The following is a 22,090-nucleotide window of genomic DNA, read 5'->3' on the forward strand; positions in this document are numbered from 1 at the left end:
CTAAACACTAAACAAAGTGTTTATGTAAGGAGTCAATCGTTGACTTTGTGACTCTGCCATCAAGTCCAAGCTGAGCTCTGCCTAGTCACCCTTGACCCTTCCTATCCCAGAATAAGCTGTTGCTTCTAATTCTTAAACCTTTTCTGATTTTAGGCTTTGACGAAGTTCTTGAAATGTGTTAATTGGGATCTACCCCAGGAGGCCAAACAGGCATTGGAACTTCTGGGAAAATGGAAGCCAATGGATGTAGAGGATTCCTTGGAGCTGTTGTCCTCTCATTACACCAATCCAACAGTGAGGCGTTATGCTGTTGCCCGGTTACGGCAGGCAGATGATGAGGTCCATTGTTATTCATTACTCCTCTTCAACTGGGTGAATTTTAAACTAGAGCCTGATTATGGACTCTGTGTGTGAGAGAGAGAGTGCGTGTGTGTGTGTGTGTGTGTGTGTGTGTGTTTGTGTGTATGAGAGAGAGAGAGGGAAATTTTTAAAAGGGAACTGGATATACTATGTGTGTTTGCAGAAGCAAAATTAAACTATTCCTCCAAGGACTCCTCTGAAATGAAAATTTACTTCCTGATCTGTTACGTGATAGGCCAGTCTCTCCCAGGACATTTACCTGGCAGTAGAGCTTGTATTGCTCTGTCTGGAAAAAGGAATTCTAGTGAAAAATGGTTTAATGCAGTACCAGCTAGGGAATAATTTGGATTCCCTCTATCAGTCAGTCTACAACAAGCCACATTTAATTGTAGCCTTGAAAAGCCCTTGGGGCCTTTAAAGCATAGAGGTGCATGGTCATCATATTCTCTTTCAAACCCCTCCTTTAAACTTTGAGCTACTGACAATTATGTGTATATGTAGATTTTCTGAAGGTGGTTTTGAATCCTCTGGAAAGGAAAGACTACAAACACTATGGTGGCTATTTATATACATATAAGGCCACCAGGGAAGGTAGAAAACTCTGTTGACCCAAAGCATTGCTGGATTTTGAATTTTAGTAATTTCCTAATACGGTAGATGAATTCACTAATTTTTTTACTTACTAATTTTTATAGAGGGAATGTGTTCTCAAACATAACCTAATAGTTTATGCTAGCCTGCAAGGCTTATGGAATATGGGATGACTCTTCTCAAGCCTCAATATATATAGGAGTGCCAATCATTATTTTGAATTCAAAGTGGTATCTGAATTTCAAGAAGCAAAATGCAGCATTTATTAAGGTTGATAGTTGTATATGTATTTAATTACAATAAAATTTAAACACTGAAGTAAGTAGTATAGTGAATGCTCATACATAATTTACCCATCTTCAGCAGCTGCCAACTCATAGACAATTTGTTTCATCTCTAACACCAATTATTCTCTCCTCCCCATTCCCTACCCTCCTCTAGATTATTTTGAGGTAAGTCTCAGATATTGTATAATTTTATTGGAATAGGATGTTTTTCACTCTCCTATCAAAGAGCAATTCCTAGCATTGTGATTCAGCATATTATCTTCTCTGTTATTGTTTTTACTATATCACAAGTAAAAAAATATTACAATATTTATTTAAAATAGTGAAATGTTTGTTTTGAAATTCATTAGAAATTTCACTTTAGTCATTAAGTCTTTATCTACGTTTGACATGAGTCAAACAGAAAGGCCTCTGGGCTATAGTTAAGATAGTCCCCCTCAACATGGGTTCAGACTTTAAATAGAAATACTGTAAATCATTGTTTTTGATTGCCTGACTTTGTTGCCTTACAAGCTTAGAGGCTAAGCATTTGATTGTCTCTGGAGTTAACAGTATTCATGCAAATACTGAACTATTTCTAGACCATTTTATAATTTTTGTTATGACGTAAAGAATAATGATAGAAATACTGCATGCATCCTAAACTGCAAAATATGGTTGTTAGTTTTGGGTTTGTTTTTTTTTTTTTTTTTTGCGGTACGCGGGCCTCTCACTGTTGTGGCCTCTCCCGGAGCACAGGCTCCGGACGCGCAGGCTCAGCGGCCATGGCTCATGGGCCTAGCCGCTCCGTGGCATGTGGTATCTTCCCAGACCGGGGCACAAACCCATGTCCCCTGCATAGGCAGGCGGACTCTCAACCACTGCACCACCAGGGAAGCCCTTGGGGTGTTTTTGAGGTTTGTGTATACTTAGCTTAAAAATAAAAGGTCTTTTAGTTCAGTTTCTACTGAGTCTTCAGATGTATATTAAGATTTGAATTTTGTCTTTTCTCTGACTATGTACCTGTATGTCTTTGGGAACATATATTATTCTCACTTCGGTTTCCCATCCAAAAAATAGTGATAACAGCTGCTTATGTCACTTGACAGTTATGAAGAAAAAATTATCTGGGGCAGAATTTTGAAAATTGTACTCATACAGTTATGCTGAAGGATTGTAAATTTATATTATGTCAATTTTGTACTAAAATCATTCATGTTGTACCTTTCATTTCTAATCGTTTTAAAATTTCTCCTTGCTTTTGCTTTGTCTGTGGAATAGTATAACATTTATGGTTTTATAAACTTCAAATGTTTTTTGGTATTTCAGAGGATAATATAACCATATATTGGGTTGGTCAAGAAGTTCCTTTGGTTTTTAAGTAAAAGACACATTTTTCATTTTCACCAAGAACTTTATTGAACAGTGTATTCACCATTTTGTTCCACCACCATCTGCCATTTTTCAGGCAACTTCATAATTCCATCTTCCCAAAACTTATCTTTTTGAGCAAAAAACTGTTCCAGGTGCCTTTTACAGTCTTCCAGGGAATTGAAATTTTTTCCATTAAGAGAATTTTATAATGACCGAAATAAATGGAAATCCGAAGATGCAATGTCTGGTGAATACAGCAGATAAATCAGAACTTCCCAGCTGTAACAGTTTTTGACTGGTTATCAAAGAAACATGCGGTCTTGCATTATCCTGATGGAAGATTATGCATTTTCTGTTGACTAATTCCGGACGCTTTTCGTTGAGTGCTGCTTTCAGTTGGTCTAATTAGGAGCAGTACTTGTTGGAATTGATCGTTTGGTTTTCCGGAAGGAGCTCATCATAGAGGACTCCCTTCCAATCCCACCATATACACAACATCACCTTCTTTGGATGAAGATCATTTAGCCTTTGGTGTGGTTGGTGGTGGTTCATTTCACTTTCCCCACGATCTCTTCCATTCCACATTATTGTACTACTTTTCATCTACTTTTCATCTCCCGTCACAATTTGTTTTAAAAACAGAACGTTTTCGTTACATTTAAGTAGAGAATTGCATGTGGAAATACGGTCAAGAAGGTTTTTTTTGCTTAACTTATGTGGAACCCAAGCAACAAAGTGATTAAGATAACCAAGCTGGTGCAAATGATTTTCAACGCTTGATTTGGATATTTTGAGTATGTCAGCTATCTCCTTCATGGTATTATGTTGATTGTTCTCAGTTAATGTTTCGATTTGATTGCCGTCAACTTCAACTGGTCTGTCCGACCATGGAGCATCGTCCAGTGAGAAATCTCCAGCATGAAACTTCGCAAACCACTTTTGACACGTTTGATCCATCACAACACCTTCTCCATTCACTGCACAAATCCTTTTTTGCATTTCAGTTGCACTTTTACCTTTCTTGAAATAATAAAGCATAATATGACGAAAATGTTGCTTTTTTTTCTTCCATCATCAATATTAAAATGGCTACACAAAAATTCACCAATTTTGGTAAGTTTTTTTTTTAAAGGCACACTTGATATGACAGCTGTCACAATACGATCTAACAAAATTGTTTTGAAAGAAGTTAAAGACAACTAAGTGCTACTAAAGCCATCTTACGGAAAAAACATGAGCAAACCTTTTGGCAAACCCATAATGATATATAATATAATTATATAATCATAGCATCAAAGATACGTCAAAGGTCACTTTGTCTAAATATCCACATCTTGGATGACCAAAAAACTTGAATGAAAAATACTGTGTTTTATATTTGGGCAGTCTGATATTTTCAATATGCTGTAGTCCTTCCAGTAGCTAGGCCTGCCAGGCCTTTATATATGCTACTTCATTGTCTTAGTGGAGTCTTCCTGCTGTTCATCCTTAAAGCTGTAGCACAGACCTCAACATCTCTGAGAAACCTCTCTTAACCATTCCAGGAAGCAGATGGCATTTTTGTTTGTTTATTTCCTGATCCCACAGCATTTGGTTTGTTCCTTTACTATATGATATTATCATCTTTTGTTTTCTGATTCTCTTTGCTTTTAAATTGTAAATGAAATAGTAACATAGAAAGTAATATTCCTTTAACAACTCCACTTCTCCAGCCGTTTTTTATCCCTAGAAAGGTAGCCACTCTTTTATCTTTTCATATATTTTCTATGCAAATTGCAAGCATATACATGCATGTATGGTATATATTTACACCTCTTTAAAAATTAAGAAAAATAGGAATATCCTATACATATTGTTAAAACCTTGCCTTATTAATTGAACAGTATAATCTTGGATATTTTCTCATCTTCAACACATATATTTGGTGTCCATAAAGTCTGGAAACATAGGCAAATGAATATCAAGGCAAATGATGTCAAAGGCACGTTTAATCTGTAGGAAAGCACTGTGTTTTTAGACTTAATGGAAACCTGTAGATGTACCTTATTCCTTTCAAACAGCAGCATAATATTTTACTGCAAATTTATTTTATAATTTATTTAACCAGTCAGCTCCTTCTGGTAGGCAGTTGTTTTCTAATCTTTTGCTGTAACTATTTTAGTGAATAGACTTTTGAATATATGTTTTTCCATATTCTTGAATAAGTAGCTTACATTGGAATTATTGTCACAATATATATGCCTTTTACATATGCTTTTTTCTGATAATTCTTTGTGAACCTTCTGTTTTTATGCCTGTATCATACTTTTAAAAATTGCAGTTGTTTCATAATAACTTTAAATATATGATTGGATAAAACCCCTCCCTTTCTTTTTTTCTTAAACAATTTTCTTTATAATTTTTGTATATTTATTCTAAATTTAGAACAATTTTGTCATTTTCTTAAAACTCCACCAGAATCTTACGTGGAATTACATTACATTTATATATTATATTAGGGAAGATTAACATCTTTATGATATTAAATCTTCCCTCCTGGAGATACACGATTATTTCAGTCATAATTTTATAAATTTTTTTTCACATTTTAAAACATTATATTTATTCTGTGACAATTGTTACTATTATGAACTACCTCACCCCTTTTATCTCTTATTTCTGTTTGTTGGTTAAATGTAAAACTGTGTTTTTATTTTAATATTTATGTTTTATCTAATTTCTGTAGTGATGTTTCTTGATAGTTCTGTTAAGTGTTAGGTGGGTCCCTGTAATTTGTAGGTATAGCATCATGCTGTCTGAAAAACATTGATATTTAATAATACTATGCATGAAATAGATGCTGAATTCCTAATGTTAAACTCACCATACATTTATAAAATAAATATTAATCAGTCTTTTAATATCTTTCTGAATTTGATTTGTTTAATGTTCTGTTTCAGAATTTTTAAAAGCCATATTTCTTACTATTGTGTGGCTCAAAATGAGAGAGATTCCCCATTAGAATTTGAGGAAGAAGTGGCATTTGAGATAGACAATGAAGGAAGAGAATTTTCAGAGTTGAACATGAGTTTACATGAGCAATGTGAGCAAAGGCAAAGAGATTGAAAAGTACAGGAAAAATAGAAAATATTTCGCTTTAACAGAAGTGTGGGATATATGTGGCTGTCTGGGAAGCAAGGTCAGAACCCATGTATCTAACTGTAACTGTCGAACTGTAAATGTCTATATGAAGAGTTAACGCTTAATTCAATAAGAAATGGGAGTGATTTTGACAGTGAACGTTGCATTTATATTCTGAAGCATTAGAATTAACTTGTTCTTGAGAAGAATGGTGATTGCTATCTAGATAGTATTTCATAGCTCTTGGGAAATTTTTACTTAATTGCCTGAGATAGAAATATGATTTTTTGTTTGTTTTGTTTTACTTGTATGCTTATGTCCTTCATGCTTGGAGGAATTTTATATTTTCCAAGATGTGCCTGTTTAATGAGCAAACAGACTTTGTACTTACTACTGAAGTTAATTCATTTTCATACAAATGAAGGAAAGTGTAGTTTGAATACAGAATACCAGATGGCTAACATAATCAGATTGTGATGAATGACTTAAAAAGAGGAGTTTTCTTCCAAATTTCTCCTTCCTGGGGAATTTAATAGCAATGCAGCGTTTTTGATTTCATGTAGTAAGTCTTTTCTATACTTGGGAAAACACACTAGGTGATACATTCAGCAGCATTTCCAAAGCATTCAAGGCTAGCAGTGAAACTGAATTACTTATACCTCCTAAGGAGGATACTTGATTAATCTATTTTCTGTTATGTAATTTTGTTTCTTAAAATAAGCATATAAGCATACCTAGCTGTTAGATGCCATAAATCTCAAATAAAATAATAGAAAATCAAACATTTATTGATCCAATTAAAAATTGTTTATAGAAACAGAACACTATAGAGATGCTTTGGTAGTCATTTGATTTCCCTGGCCACTGATGCTGATATATTTGAGTAAGAATTAATAAGCCAGTTAACGTTTCATTTAATTTTTTGAGAATAAATGGTATTTAGTGGTAAAATCATGTATATTGCTTTTCGTAATTAAAAGAAATGTTGACTGTCAATATAAGAAAAAAATATGAAAAGAATATATTTTGGTTTAAGTAAGGGAAAATACATTTTTGGGAAGTAGTCTGTCCTCATGGAATTTATAAAATAGTAGAAATGACAAAGAGTAAATAAACAAGTAATTACAAATGCCATAGTTGTTATAGACATGAAAGGAAAGAGTGGTCCATGAAATATTTACAAGGGATTTAACCTGGTTTCTGGGCTTAAGGAAAGGTGACTAAAATTGAACTGATAGTCACGAAGTCTCAAATTATCTAATTATGAGTTTTAAGTGCCTGAGTGGCAATTGGAACTGGAAGACAATAGATGCTTTAAATTTTTTTTTTGAGTTTTGTGAGTTTCTTCAATTTGTAATTATTTTTTGTTTTGTTTTTTTTAAATTTGTTTTATTTATTTACTTTTGGCTATGTTGGGTCTTCATTGCTGCGTGAGGGCTTTCTTTGGTTGCGGTGAGCAGGGGCTATTCTTCGTTGCGGTGTGTGGGCAGCACAGGCTCTAGGCACAGCAGGCTTCAGTAGTTGTGGCACGTGGGCTCAGTAGTTGTGGCTCACGGGCTCTAGAGCTCAGGCTCAGTAGTTGTGGTGCACGGGCTTAGTTGCTCCACGGCATGTGGGATCTTCCCAGGCCAGGGCTTTAACCAGTTGGCAAGGCAGATTCTAAACCACTGCACCACCAGGGAAGCCCTGTAATTATTTTTAAAAGCAAAATTTTTGGAGTTTTCTTAGTAGTCATTGGGAAGGGCTAAGAACTACATTTATAGAGTAAGAGAGGAAATATTTCCATTCTGAAGATTAAACCTAGAGTTTTTTTACATTAAGGGAAAAACTCAGGTAAAAACTACTCTGTTGACACTTTTTTAGTCCAAATTATTTCGATTGTCAGTAGAAGTATGAGAAATTTAGATTTAGAAATTTGTTTTCTTCAAGCCGTTATTGGTAGTTGGCAGGAAAGTACACATTTCCTTTAAGCAAGAGTGTTAAAATGTCTGTTTCATTGTATTTTCCATTTAAGAAGCAACCCAAATTCTCTAAACTCTGAACTCTTTAAACTCCAAGTTCTCTTTAAAAAAAAAAAAAAAGGTAATATTTTTAAAAATCCCAACCAGAAAAGATTATGAAACAGAAACTTAGAAAACTTGAAAATTTGGAGTTTCTTATGTAATCTTAGACCTAAAATGCCATTATCTGATCTATTGCTGAAAAAAGGAACCTTTGTTAATTTCTCAGTTTTATATGAACCATTTCAATCTTTTTTCTTTGTTTTCATTTTCACCTTGATTTTGAGATACTATTTTTTTTTAATTTTTTATTTTACATTGGAGAATATTTGATTAACAATGTTGTGTTAGTTTCAGGTGTACAGCAAAGTGATTCAGTTATACATATACATGTATCTTTTCTTTTTCAAGTTCTTTTCCCATTTAGGTTATTACAGAATATTGAGCAGAGTTCCCTGTGCTATACAGTGGGTCCTTGTTGGTTATCTATTTTAAATATTGCAATGTGTACATGTCAGTGGGATACCATTTTAAACAAGACATTTACTGGTCACTTAGTCTGTGCCAGGCACTATTCTGTGACTTTTTTCTATTAATTGATTTAATCCTCACAACTCAATCTCTAAGGTTTATATGATTATGGCCATTTTAAAGGTGAGGACCCAGTGAGGCACCAAGAGGTTAAGAAACCTAGTGATCTGCCCAAGGTAACACAGCTGATAAGTTGTAGATAAAAGTAAATTGTTAGCTTGATATTTAGGAATAATTAGACGTAACTTGTCTATAATCATATTGCATTTTTTCTAATATTAGCTTATTTTTTGTTTGTTTTCCAGGATTTGTTGATGTACCTATTACAGCTGGTCCAAGCTCTCAAATATGAAAATTTTGATGACATAAAGAATGGATTAGAACCCACCAAGAAGGATAGTCAGGGTTCAGTGTCAGAGAGTGTGTCGAATTCTGGAATAAATTCTGCAGAAATAGATAGGTACGGATATACAGGGAGGAATTATTTTCAAATCTGATAGTTTTCCACCTTTTCAGATTGTCTTCTTTTCTTTTTCCCCAGATGTACTGAACCCTAAGTTGGAAGTTTTACCAGTGAATATGGCATGTGCACTCACAGAACACAAACCACTATATTACAGGGCAGTGTTTTGCAAGCTATACAGTCAGAATTCCTTAGTTAAAATCTTTATTCTGCCACTTACTAGCTGTGTAAACTTGTGTAAATTAAATATTCTCTGTGTGGCCCCAGTTTCTCATCTTAAAAACGGGGATATAGCAATAGTAACCTTTAAGGATTGTTGAAAGATTAAATGAGTTAATACATAAAGCATTTAGAAAAGTGTCTGACACATGGTGCTTTGTGTCAGATATTGCTATTCACGCAAAAAAAAAAAAAAAAGAAAGATGCGGCAAGTTAGTGGACTCAAATATTTTATTGTAAAGTTGTATTTTTTACTGACTGTTTTTCACCTCTTCAGTAGTTAAAACAACCTGTTAGTTGAATTGAAAGTCAGCTATTAACAGTAATAACAATTAAGAACTCCCACCTCTGTAGCAGACACCAAGAGATGGTCCACATATATTAAACCTGTTATTAGTAGTCCTCTGAGGTAGGTATTCATATCCCTAATTTAGATATGAAGGACTTGAGAAGTTAAGTAAATTGCCCAAAGTTTTTTATTTTGCAAATTAGGTAGAGTTGACTCCATAGCCCTTGTTCTTTCTGTTTTGCCATTTTGCTTTTCATAAAATCTTAAAATTTGAGATAAATAGGAACATTTGGGTGAGAAATCTGAGGCTAAGGTATAAAGTTGTTTTGTGAAGGTCATGAGATTTGTCAGTGACAGAGGAGGTCTAGAATTCAGATTATCTGAATTAGTACAATTATTTTGATTATCATGTGAGTTCAAGGTTATATTTCTGAATTTTTCGTAATGATAATGCTGTTTTTATCTTCTGTTTTTCATTTGCAGGAGAACTGAGAAACAGGAAAAAAGCATTTTTTCTTACGTAGGCTGCTTTGTGTTTTTCTGTTTTTACGAGAAGAGACCCCTTACATTTTCTTCCACTGTACATTGGAGGCCTTCAGTCTCTAGTGATGCTTATTTAACTTTGTCTTACTTATGCCCCCTAGAACGTTTTATTGGAAGTCTATTTAAAATTTCATGATAGGTTGTAAACTATAACTCAGTATTTCCCAAATTATGGTCTGCTGGTCACTAATATGTATGTTTTCTAAAAAGGTTAAAAAAGGTAGGGGTTGTCTTGTGGTCAAATATGTTTGGAAGATACTGGCTTAAAGTAAAATGTACTTTTTTAAAAAAACTATAGTATTTATCAGAAACTTTAATACATGCAAACTTGCACATACATCCCAAAGAGGCTATTACCCATATTCTCTGACTATGCAGCCTCTTTTTCCAGAACATAATGTGACTCTAGTGCTGCACAGAACATACTTTAGGAAGTAGTGCTTTAACCAGACACAGTTGAGGTGAACTATGCTAAAAATGTGTATCTTCTCTTACAGAAGGAATATTTTACATATCAGTGATATCTCCTATTATTTTTTCAGCTCCCAAATTATAACCAGCCCTCTTCCTCCAGTGTCTTCCCCTCCTCCTGCATCTAAAACAAAAGAAAGTTCAGATGGTGAAAATCTGGAAGTGAGTACAAAGCTTTTCAGGTTTCCTATAGGAGAGATCCTACAAGATAAACGTTTAATGTTGGTCTTGAAAATATTGATTTTGATTAATAAACTAAATATTACAACTTTATTAAATAACCTGGTTTATGATGCATGTTTATAACTTTTCCTCCCAACAAAAAGTGCCATCTTCAGTTCAAGGCATTTTATTGGTGCTTTGGACATATAAATGAATTCAAATGCAGTGTGAAAATAAACTGGGCTTAAATATTTTTTTAAGGAAACTCAGAATATTTATTGTTAAAACATTTATGAACATTACTGTAATTGTTGGTGTTTGTGATTACATTGTAGAAATGTATGACTTTGATACTAGGGGAAATACACTAAGCTGCTGTTTTTAGCTTATACAGAAAAATTAAGTTCTTTTAGCTAAGCAGAGTAATTTTTGAGGTACGACAGGTCTTTTTGGCTAGTGCTACTCTGAAAATTATATTTGGGAGTGCATTTACAGAAGTTGATCTAGTATGTATTGTTGATTTTTCTCCCTAAGACTTCTAATTTGAGAAGAATCTTTCACACCCCTGATGTTGAAAATAAATAATACATACTTGATATTAGAAAGATTGATTTTCTAAATGTATATATTATTGCTTTTAGTAAAATTTTAGGAGTTAATGTTGATAACTGAGTGACGTTTGTTTTCAGTATTAACTGTTAACCAGAGTTTGCTTGTCTGCCTACCTCTTGATGTATTCGAAAATACTGAAAAAAAGAATTTTAAATTACAGGATCATAGAATCCTTAGGGGAGCCCTTTGAGGAACCATTCACCTCCAGTTTCATTATTTTGCCCTTTCAGAACTAAGGGATTGATTCAGTAATCAGTTCATTCACACGTTTTTGTTTTCTTTGCTTTTTTTTTGTTTTTTTTTTTTGCGGTATGCGGGCCTCTCACTGTTGTGGCCTCTCCCGTTGCGGAGCACCGGCTCCGGACGTGCAGGCTCAGCGGCCATGGCTCACGGGCCCAGCCACTCCGCGGCATGTGGGATCTTCCCAGACTGGGGCACGAACCTGTGTCCCCTGCATCGGCAGGTGGACTCTCAACCACTGCGCCACCAGGGAAGCCCGAAAAACTAACTCTTCATGGTTTGGATGATACCATACATCCCTTGTTTTCCTCTTCACCTCTCTGGCTGTTCCTTCTTGGTTTCCTTTGTCAGCACTTTCTCCGCTGCTTGACACTTTATTGTTCCTCAGGGTCCTCTTCTTTTCTCAATTTATCCTCTTGCACTAGGCTGTAGTGATAAACTCAAATTTATATTTTTAGCACATTTCTCTCATCTGAGTTTTAGATTCATATATTCCAAATATGATTTCTACTGTATATCTGACAGGCATTTCAAACTTGATGTTTCAAAATACATCTCTCTCCCCCACACACACTTGCCTGTTTCTCACCTGGAATTTCCATCTGTGATGTAACAAATCAACCCGTTTGCTAAATCCATAAATTTGGGAATTACTGTCAATTCTTTTTTTCTTCCTACTTCCTCTCCATCAGCAAGTTCTATTAATTATATTTCCAAAATATTTTAATGATCTGTTACTTCACTCTATCTCCACTCTCACCGTTTACTCTTCTAGACTACTGTAATAGCATCCTGACTGATCTCAGGTCTGTACTATTCAGAGCAAATAGAGTCATCTTCAGAAAATGTAAATCAGATCATCTCACTCTCCTGCTTTAGACCTTTTGTTGAGTAGCGATTGCCTTGAAAATAAAATCCAGAATGGGGGTGGCTGCCGTGGCTCTGGCTGCCCTGGCGATGGGTGTCTGACCCTGATCGCAGGTGGCGGTGAGGTACCTTGTTTTTCTGACAAGAATTGACCATGTTGGAAGGAAAGGAAGCTATCTGTGCAGACTGCTGTCTGTGGAACCTTTGAAGACGATAAAATAGTGTTCGATTCTGTAGGGGGCGCCTCTGGATCAAGCTATGGTGGAAGATGTTGCAGAAAGACAAAAAGCGACAGAGCAGTAGCAGCTCCCAGAATACTGAAATCAGTACTAAGAGCAAGTCTGTAGATTCCAGCCTTGGAGGGCTTTCTTGATTCAGCACTGTGGCAAGCCTTGATATTGATTACACCCAGAGCTCAGTACAAAGCAACAGTCATTCAGATACCTGTGCAGAATTTCGAATAAAGTATGTTGGTGCCATTGAGAAACTGAAACTCTCTGAGGGGAAAAGTCTTGAAGGGCGACTAGACCTGATAAATTATATAGATGTCACCCAGCAAGATGGAAAGTTGTCTTTTGTTCCTCTGGAGGAAGAATTTATTAGTTGTTTCTAAGTATGGTATAAAAGTATCCACATCAGATCAGTATGATGTTTTGCATCGGCACACTCTATATTTTATCATCTGGATGATCTGTTATGATGATGGTCTGGGGGCAGGAAAAACCTTATTGGCTCTGAAGACCACAGATGCCAGCAACGAAGAATACAGCCTGTGGGTTTACCAGTGCAGCAGCCTGGAACAAGCACAGGCAATCTGCAAAGTTTTATCCACTGCGTTTGACTCTGTATTGTCATCTGAGAAACCTTGAATTGTGCAATAAGGGGAAGTAGACTTCATGTGCAAGATCAGCTGTTTTCTCAATAGTTCTGTTTTCAGTCTGTGGTGTTGAACTATTATAGAAATATGAGCTATCCTTTGCTCTAGATTTTCTGAAGAAAATGCAGTGTATAAAATAGCAATCATTTGTTTTTCTGTTAAAATGTGTCTTATTTTTTTTTTAATAAAAAAGGGACTTCCCTGGTGGTCCAGTGGTAAAGAATCCACCTTCCAGTGCAGGGGATGCGGGTTCCATTCCTGGTCAGGGAACTAAGATCCCACATGCCGCGGGGCAACTAAGCCTGGGCGCCACAACTACTGAGCTCACGCACCTCAACTAGAGAGACTGTGTGCTGCAAACTACAGAGCCCATGCGCTCTGGAACCCACTCACCACAACTACAGAGCCCATGCACCCTGGAGCCTGCGTGCCACAGCTAGAGAAGAGAAAACCCACATGCCACAACTAGAGAGAAGCCCGCACACTGCAGTGAAGAGCCCGTGCACCACAACGAAAGATCCCACATGCCTCAACGAAGATCCCACATGCCGCAGCTAAGACCCAATGCAGCCAAAAAAATAAAATAAAATAAATAAAATAAAATCCATACTCAGTAGTGTGACCTTAAAGGTGGTCACAATTTGGCTTTTACCTACCTTTTCAGCATCCTTTACTTTAGTGTTCACCATATTTCAGCTACATTGAGCCTTTTAAAAGTTCCTTGAACAGTTAGGTTCAGGGCCTTTGTACATATCGTCATTTTGGTCTTGCCTAAATATCACATCCTCATTGCTGCCTTCTGACCTCCCAATCTAAACTATTGCTGTGACTTCCTTTAATGCTTCTCTCCTCCACCAAATGTTAAGCTTCCAATAGGACAAGGAACTCTGCAAACCATGGCGTCCTTAGCCTCTCACATATCACCTGGTTTAGAATAAATACTGGATGGTGGGATGGAGGGATAGATGGATGCATGAAAATATGATCTGTGACATAGATATGTAGATGAAAACCGATAGGCAAATGTAGACTCTCTTATTTCCCCCTTGTTAATAGCAGATGGTAATATAATATGTATACATTTCTTTTAATTCTTTCAGCAAGATCTGTGTACCTTCTTGATATCAAGAGCCTGCAAAAACTCAACACTGGCTAATTATTTATACTGGTATGTGAAATAATTTTTTGTTTATTTTCTCATCACTGTTCAAGACTGTTTTTTCCCATACTGTAAACAAAAAGGCAGTTTAAAATAAAGTATGAGCAATCATCAAAAGCCTATGCAGTATTTATATCTAGCTGTATTTCTTTTTTTTTTTTAACATCTTTATTGGGGTATAATTGCTTTACAACGGTGTGTTAGTTTCTGCTTTATAACAAAGTGAATCAGTTATACATATACATATGCTCCTGTATCTCTTCCCTCTTGCGTCTCCCTCCCTCCCACCCTCCCTATCCCACCCCTCCAGGCGGTCACAAAGCACCTAGCTGATATCCCTGTGCCATGCGGCTACCTAGCTATCTACCTTACGTTTGTTAGTGTATATATGTCCATGCCTCTCTCTCGCCCTGTCACACTAGCTGTATTTCTTTACAACTGTGCTAATGGAAATGCTTATTAGCACCACAAGTTTCTCTTCCTTTCACTAACTTTCCAGGATCTAAGATAAAACTGGGTAAGATAATCGTTTTTTTCAGTTTGATGTCTGCTTGCCTTTTATGCTATTTAAGTAGTGTAAGTATGATACTTCACTGTCCTTCAGGATTATGTATTTTCACATTATTTACTAAAACACTGGAATCATGCAAGGACAGAAAATTAGAATTTGAAGTTACTTATACATGAGGAAACTGAGGCAGAGGCATGATGTAGCTGAACTTGGTAAAACCTGAACTAGGATTGGATCATTTATCTCACATTTTGCCATTTACAGAGTATTGTCAGTGACCTTTTCTCATTTGTTCTGTGAAGTTAAATAGGGCAAGTGTAAGTATCTATTTTACATGAGAGCAGGTTTCCTGAGTGAGTTACATGAAAGAAAGAGAGGAACTGAGGCATAGAAAAGCTAACTGATTTACTGAGACACAATTAATGTGAAGCATGGCTCCCTTTATCTGTCATAGAATTCTAAAGTGTAAAGAACAAGTACCTTAAGCCACAATGAGAAATATTTTGGTTCAGTTAAAGAAAGCACTAGGATTAAACACTAGACAAGAGAGCCTTATCTAGTTTTATAGAGCAAACAAAGGGCAGAGCCAGTTGGGTAAGCTCTACCTGAAGCTTTCTGTACATTTGAGAGAACATTTTTTTAAACTTCCTGAGAGACTTGATACTTTTTTGTTGTTGTTGTTCTTGTTGTTTTTGCGGTGTGCGGGCCTCTCACTGTTGTGGCCTCTCCCGTTGAGGAGCACAGGCTCCGGACGCGCAGGCTCCGCGGCCATGGCTCATGGGCCCAGCTGCTCTGCAGCATGTGGGATCTTCCTGGACCGGGGCATGAACCCGTGTCCCCTGCATCGGCAGGCAGACTCTCAGCCACTGTGCCACCAGGGAAGCCCAAACTTGATACTTTTTTTAACTGTAGAAATGATCTCTGATCTAATCTTACTGCTCAGTTTACTGCGGTTAACTTAAACAGTACAAATTAATAGCTGTTCATTCTGAAAGGTAATTGTTTTTGAAGAATAGTGAGGTGTTTTGCTTTCCGTGTTTTAGACTGAGTTGGAGAACTGTCCTGTAGGTCAAATCATTAACTTCATTTTCCCACTCTCCAAACATAATCTTATCTGGATACTGCTCTTGTAGCCAATAAGTAGATAAATAAATCAAGGCGCTTTAATAAACGTGGGTGTTCATTACTTACATAACAAATATTTCTTTAGTTTCAGCCTTCACGGTTCTCTTCTCATTGAAGAAAAACCACTTTCAACAGTCTTAACTAAATCACTCATTTTTTCCCCTTTCAACAATCTTAACTAAATCACTCATTTTTCCCCCGCTTTGGGACCTGTAATTTTATTTTTCCTGTTGTCCTTAGTAGTGGAAGGAAAAATAGTTCCTTGCTTTTACTTTAGAATTTAATATAATATTCATAAACCACGTTTCCCTCACCGTAACTTTCAGTGTGTCCTTGAAAATACTTCCACAAAATGTTTTGGCTAGTTGTTAATCACCATTTTTACTTTGAAAATTTTGCTTAGAAATCATTGTATTACCAGATAGGTACTATTTCCTTTTAATGTAACCTCTTGCTTCCTAATGTTCTCCATATTCTAATCTGAATTCTTAAGTGTATGTCTATTCACTGGTGTTATGGAAAAATATTTCCTCATAAAAATCTGGGTAAATAATTCAATGGAAATTTAAAAAAAATGTGTGGGGCACAGTGCCAAGGTTTGAGTAAGTACTTTTAAGCTTCTTAGGTATTTAAAATTAAGGTTTTATATATTTTAAAAATCATTTACTAAGAATTCCTTTATAGATATTTTTATTTCCTTGTGATATTCATGGAAAGTTTACTGTGGCTCAGAATTTATAGTCTAGAGTAGTCACTATTATAAGAGCTGTATGTATGTATACTGATTATGTGGTGTTTAAAATTATGTATTCTTTGGATTTGAGTATAGACCAGATTTCATTGTAAAATTTGAAATTAGTTGCGATAGCATCTTTGATATCTTATTTCAAGTAGGAAGAGTTTTCAAACCATTCTGAAAGCAGCTGAACAGTAGGAAACCTATTAGATGAGCAGTTTCCAACGAGGCAACAGTTTCTGTTCAGAAAGAGCACTTTGTTTTCTCCATAGATAATAAACAAAGTACAGCCCTAGCTCCCAGTCTTATAAGCATTCCATCAAACTTAGATTTGATTTGTGTTTTCCCACTATGTCTCTGATTCACTGATGCAATAGCATGTGCTATGTCTATTCATTCTCTGAGGAGTAATTGTTTTTCCCATATTTATAATCTGCATATTTTATATTCAGAAACACTCATGGAGAAGAAAAAGCTATTGATGTGGACTTCTGACTTTGGTACACACCACTTTTGTGATTGTAGGGTGAAAATATGGGAAATAATTTCAAATAATTGACTTAAAATAATCATTCTATTCCTTTGAACCTGGACAGAATAGTATAAAAATATTAATCACATTTAACAATTTATATGCCTCTCAGTCTAAGCTTACTCTGTTATAACAGATGTATTAAAATATAAATTTTACTTGATTGTGCTATTTCCTTTTGAACATTTTGAATTTCCTTGTTCATTTGTTCCCTTTCCATTGATTTAAACAGGATTCCTGCTATAGTTGAATCCTTAGAGGCCTACAGTAGTACAGACAATCCTTTTAAAATGAATAGTGTCAACATTTTAAACCTCAGAGGGGAGTTATAGTCTCCAGTCTGTAAAGTGTTGGGCATCAGGATCTATAAATTGTTGCAGTTTTTTTTATTTTTATAGCTATTCCAGTATGTTGAAATTGAAAGTAAACTTTGGCTGCCTTGACATGTTTTTCTGTAACTTTTAAGACCTTTCAAGGTAATAAAGGTTATTTACCTCACAAAATGAAATTGCCAGGAAACAGGTAGCCCACTGATGTCATCATATGATGGGTACCCAGGCAATTTTGTCTGCATTTCTACTTGAAGATGACAGGTTTCAAGGAAGCACCTGAGAGTGCTTTGTAGAGTCTCCTTACTGCTGAGAACAGAGAATTCAGAAGTGACTCAAATCTAGGTCTTCTAGTCTTGATCTAAATTTGTCCTTCATTTTGGAGATGACACTGTCATTTTTATTTTAGATGGACTTTTCCTTTGCATAAGAACTTTGGCTTGAATGATTTTGAGAGGTGTTTGATATGTGACCTTTATCACGTAGCTGCAGCCATTGTGTTTACTTGGCAGTCAATGGGACCTGAACAAAGCAGTGGAGCCGTATATTGTGGTCATCTGTATTACTCCTTTAGAAAGGAGTTGCCGTGTAAACACAGGAAAACACAATGAATATACTAAGGTGATGGGAATAGTCAAGGACTTTAAAGGGTTAGAGAGTATGGACTGGGTTTGAATCTGTATTGACAGTTTCAAGATTGAAAAATGCTTTCTTGAATTTTTGGTTTAGAACTCTCATTCTATAAGGTAGATATAGTGTCAGGGTTTAGTTCCTCATACCACTTTACAGAAAATTCTATTGTTAGGTTATACAACTCTGAGGACTTCCAGATCACCTGGGAAGTCAGTGGGAGAAGGCTCTTAACTTTTATCAACCTTTAAAACATTTCTTTGTGTAAGACTATATTGTGTATGTCAAGGGCTACTAAAGATTTTTAAGATACGGAATCTGGCATCGGTTTCTTTATAATCTCTGAAAGGAGCTAGGAGTAAATGTGTGAAACAGTGACGAGCAAGGTAACATTATCAGCACAAGTTGTATGAGAGGCTGTGCCTGTTTTAGGAAGGCAGAGGAGAAAGAAGTTGTTAGGGTTTGCAGAAACTTCCTGGAAGAGACGGAGTGTCACCTGTATTTGAAGGGTGGGTAGAATAAGGAAAGGTGGAGGTGGGAAGGTGTTTCTAGACAGTACCGAAATATGAGCGAAAGCACAAAGTGGGGGTGGTGGGGAGTCGAGCTGATTGGAGTGTGAATGCATGAATTGGAGATGGTGGAAGTTTGAACCAGAAGCTTATGGCCACAGAAACTGTTTTAAAATAGTAGAAAAGCGGGAACCATTGATGTTTTTGTTAATATAGGTGGGACATGATGAAGGTAGTTTAAAGAAGAAAAATTTGGATGATTGTATTGATCAATAAGGGGTTTGTTTTTAGAGTTAGAGAAGCTAGATGAGAGGTATCTGCTGGTTGATTCCAGACAGGGCTTGCTAGTGGTACAGTACAACTACAAGAAGCATTTTTTAGGAAAAAATCAACAGGGCCTAGTGACTAATTGGATATAGGTGTTTGAAGTGAGGGAATGTAACCTAAGTTTGGCTCTAGATGCACAGACCACAAATTAAACACAAAGTGCCGGTTATAGTTTTAGGTAGAACCTGTGTTCTCTGGTTTGGTTACAACCTCACGTGATTCAAACTGTAGCCTAAATGCCTGAAATATTGATAATGCCTTCAATTGAGATAGAAAAATAACTCATTTAGTGTGATAACTTCAGTTTTACACATCTTCAGTTAAAAATGACAAGCAGTGTCTTGAAAAGGGGATCTGCTGCTTGAAAATTAGGGTAGTTGAATATAAAAGCAGATCACCTAATGACATGCAAAGTTAGGCCTTAGATGTGGGAAAAGGGATATATATTAATATTTGAGAATTATCAACATTGAGATACTTGTTAAATCCATGAAATTGTAAGCTCTCTGCTCTTATGAAGTTTACCTTCTAGATGGTTAACTATTTTCTTTCCAGAAATAGTATAAAGGAAAATAGTAAGCCCTGTGATTTGAGATTTGTGAAATACTATCAGTTAAGGAAGTTGAAAAGTTTCATGTGGTTTTTAAAGGTCAAACTGTGAGAGTAAGCTTAGTAGAAAGAATTCTAGCCGAGGACCCCAGAGTCCAGGGTTCTGATTTCAGCTCTTCAGTCAACCAATTGTGCCACCGTGGGCAAGATACAGCCACCTCTAAGTTTCGCTATTGATAAAATAAGCAAGTTTGAAACTGCACATCATTATCCACTGAAATCAGTTTTAAGGCTCACAGTCTAGCATTTGTTATTTAAAGAAAAGTGAAACAGAACAGAGTAACAAATATTAACATATTGTTCATAGAATATTGCTTTGTGAAATTTTTTTCAGTTTTATGCATCTGTGTGCACACATGGGCTGTGTGTAACGAGTTGTGATCTAAAATGTATTTGTTAGTATGGCTTGTTCCAATCAGAACAGTTGGAAACACTGGATTAGACAACCTCTAAAATCTAATCCAGTTCATTGTTTATATGATTATATGAATTGTATAAGCAGTTTAGGTTTAAGACTATATTTATATTTAAATTTTTTTAACTCTCTAAAACCACAATTTTATGATGGAAAAATTGAAGATTATATATGGAATTTTGAGAAATGGGGAAATTGGATATGAAAGGAAAAATTAAGATTTTAATTTATCTTTCAGAGGTATGTTAATGAAAAAAGCTTCAGTGTTGTTGTTGTTGTTTTTCCCCAGAATAAGAGAGCCTTATGTAATACCAAAGTATTACATATATTTTGAAAATATTTTTGTTCATGAGTTACTTGGTAGATTTGTGAGCTTATATAATTTCTGAAGATGTCAATGCTCTGTGTACCTCATAAAGCATTAGGAGAAAATGCTCATTTTGATGCCAAATTTTTTAGAAAGTCCAGGATATTGTACACATTAAGGCATTCTGTTATTAATTTACCTTTATAGAAGGTTATATATGTTGTTCCTGAATTTTCAGCTTTAAAAAGAGTGATAATAAAATGTGTTTCTTTACTCCCATTAATTATTTTTGCAAATGTGAATTGATCTGTTTTAATGGAAAGGCATAAGTGTTTACAAAATGATTCTGAGTTTCATTTCACATTTACATGAATGACTTAACATTTTTAAGGTATGTGATAGTGGAATGTGAAGATCAAGATACTCAGCAGAGAGATCCAAAGACCCATGAGATGTACTTAAATGTAATGAGACGGTTCAGCCAAGCATTGTTGAAGGTAACCATTTAATGTAGGGGTTGGCAGACATGGTGCATGGGACATATCCGGCCTATTGCCTGTTTTGGTATGCCCTATGAGCTAAGGATTTTTATTTTTAAATAGTTGTAAAAAATCACAAGAGGAATAATACTTTGTGACACATGAAAATTATGTGAAATTCACATTTCAGTGTTCATAAGTAAAATTTTATTGGGACATAGTCATGCTCATTTGTTTTCATATTGTTTGTGGTCACTTTTGTACTCCAATAGGAGATAAATATCTGGTATGGAATCTCTATAGTCAACAAGACCTAAAGTAGTTAATCCTTGGCCCTTTATAGTAAGTTTGTTGACCCCTGATTTAGTAAAATAAACCTATACCTGGAACAAAAAACCCCCAAAGCTTTGCTTTTTTATTTCACTCTCTGTTTTCTGTTTTTATTTTTAAGACTAGGTTTATTTATATAAATCTGGTAATGATCATATTACAGATACTTTCTATATAACTTATATTTTTGCTTTTATAGTTTCTAGAGGTATGTAAGCCATTTTTCGCCCGGTATTCTTGTGATTGTTAAGGCAGTGTCACAGTTCAGCCAGCAGAAGGTGCACAGGCAATGAAAAGAAAACTGTCACGACATTAACTGTGATTTGCTGTAGAAATGTAATATTTTACTTCAGAACATCTTTATCTGCTGTTTCATGTTTCATTTAAATTTTCTTAAAAACTTAAGTCACATCTTATTGAACTCTTTGAGTCTAAACTTTTGTACAGTTCTCAGAGGCCAGAGATTCTCTATATCTAACTGACTAGCAGATAAGCAGTTGGTCCTCTCATAATCTCTGTCACCTATAACCTTTGTCATCCTGTGAGGAAATTTCACTTTCTTTGAGCATAAATTTCCATCTTCGAAATAAGGATGACAATTGCCAAGCTGCCTTTATCAATGTAATTGGAGAGATTAAATGAGAAAATGTTATTTTATAATATTTTATGAACTGAGAATTACTACATGAGACTTTATAGCATTTAGTTTTTATGACTTCTGTTTTACTAAGCAAGCATATCATATTACTCTTTGAGAACTTTTTTTTTTTAAGTATATATTTATTTCCTTGAGGATAGTATTGTTTCTACTGTATGCCCAGCACATTTTTGAAGAAATTATAGGCTTCCAGATATTTATTGAACTGGTGAGTGAATACATTTTGGGTGAATGAATTCTGTCTTGTCACATGGTTGCGTGTGGGAAAAAAAGTACAATTTTTGATAGACCAGTATTCGCTGAAGATTCAGTTAATTTTCAATTGTGGAAGAGTTGGCGGTGTTTAAGATAACAGATTTATCATTATCTCTGAATAAAGATAATTTTTTTCAATACTACTTTGTGGTGAAGTTTGTGGCTATTAAAAGAATAAAGATCACCCATGCTAT

The 22,090-nt window shown here is 35.4% G+C and overlaps 1 protein-coding gene and 1 pseudogene across 4 annotated transcripts in view; both read left to right on the forward strand.

Moving 5' to 3' along the window:
* Positions 1-22,090, forward strand: part of PIK3C3 (phosphatidylinositol 3-kinase catalytic subunit type 3) — a 158,471-nt gene that overhangs the window by 68,839 nt on the left and 67,542 nt on the right. For 2 of the 3 annotated variants that reach the window (XM_082667222.1, XM_082667223.1), the window contains 5 exons: positions 154-339; positions 8,548-8,702; positions 10,299-10,389; positions 14,086-14,153; positions 20,566-20,671. In XM_082667222.1, coding sequence (XP_082523348.1) covers positions 154-339; positions 8,548-8,702; positions 10,299-10,389; positions 14,086-14,153; positions 20,566-20,671 — 606 coding nt within the window. The remainder of the gene's footprint in view (positions 1-153; positions 340-8,547; positions 8,703-10,298; positions 10,390-14,085; positions 14,154-20,565; positions 20,672-22,090) is intronic. The other variant, XM_082667224.1, reaches the window with a different exon arrangement.
* LOC309831048 (integrin beta-1-binding protein 1-like) lies at positions 12,377-12,977 on the forward strand (annotated as a pseudogene). Its single transcript has one exon. The product of its transcript is annotated as an integrin beta-1-binding protein 1-like (transcript).

This window comes from Grampus griseus (assembly GCF_964374135.1).
Source record: "Grampus griseus genome assembly, chromosome: 12".
Classification (NCBI taxonomy): domain Eukaryota; kingdom Metazoa; phylum Chordata; class Mammalia; order Artiodactyla; family Delphinidae; genus Grampus; species Grampus griseus.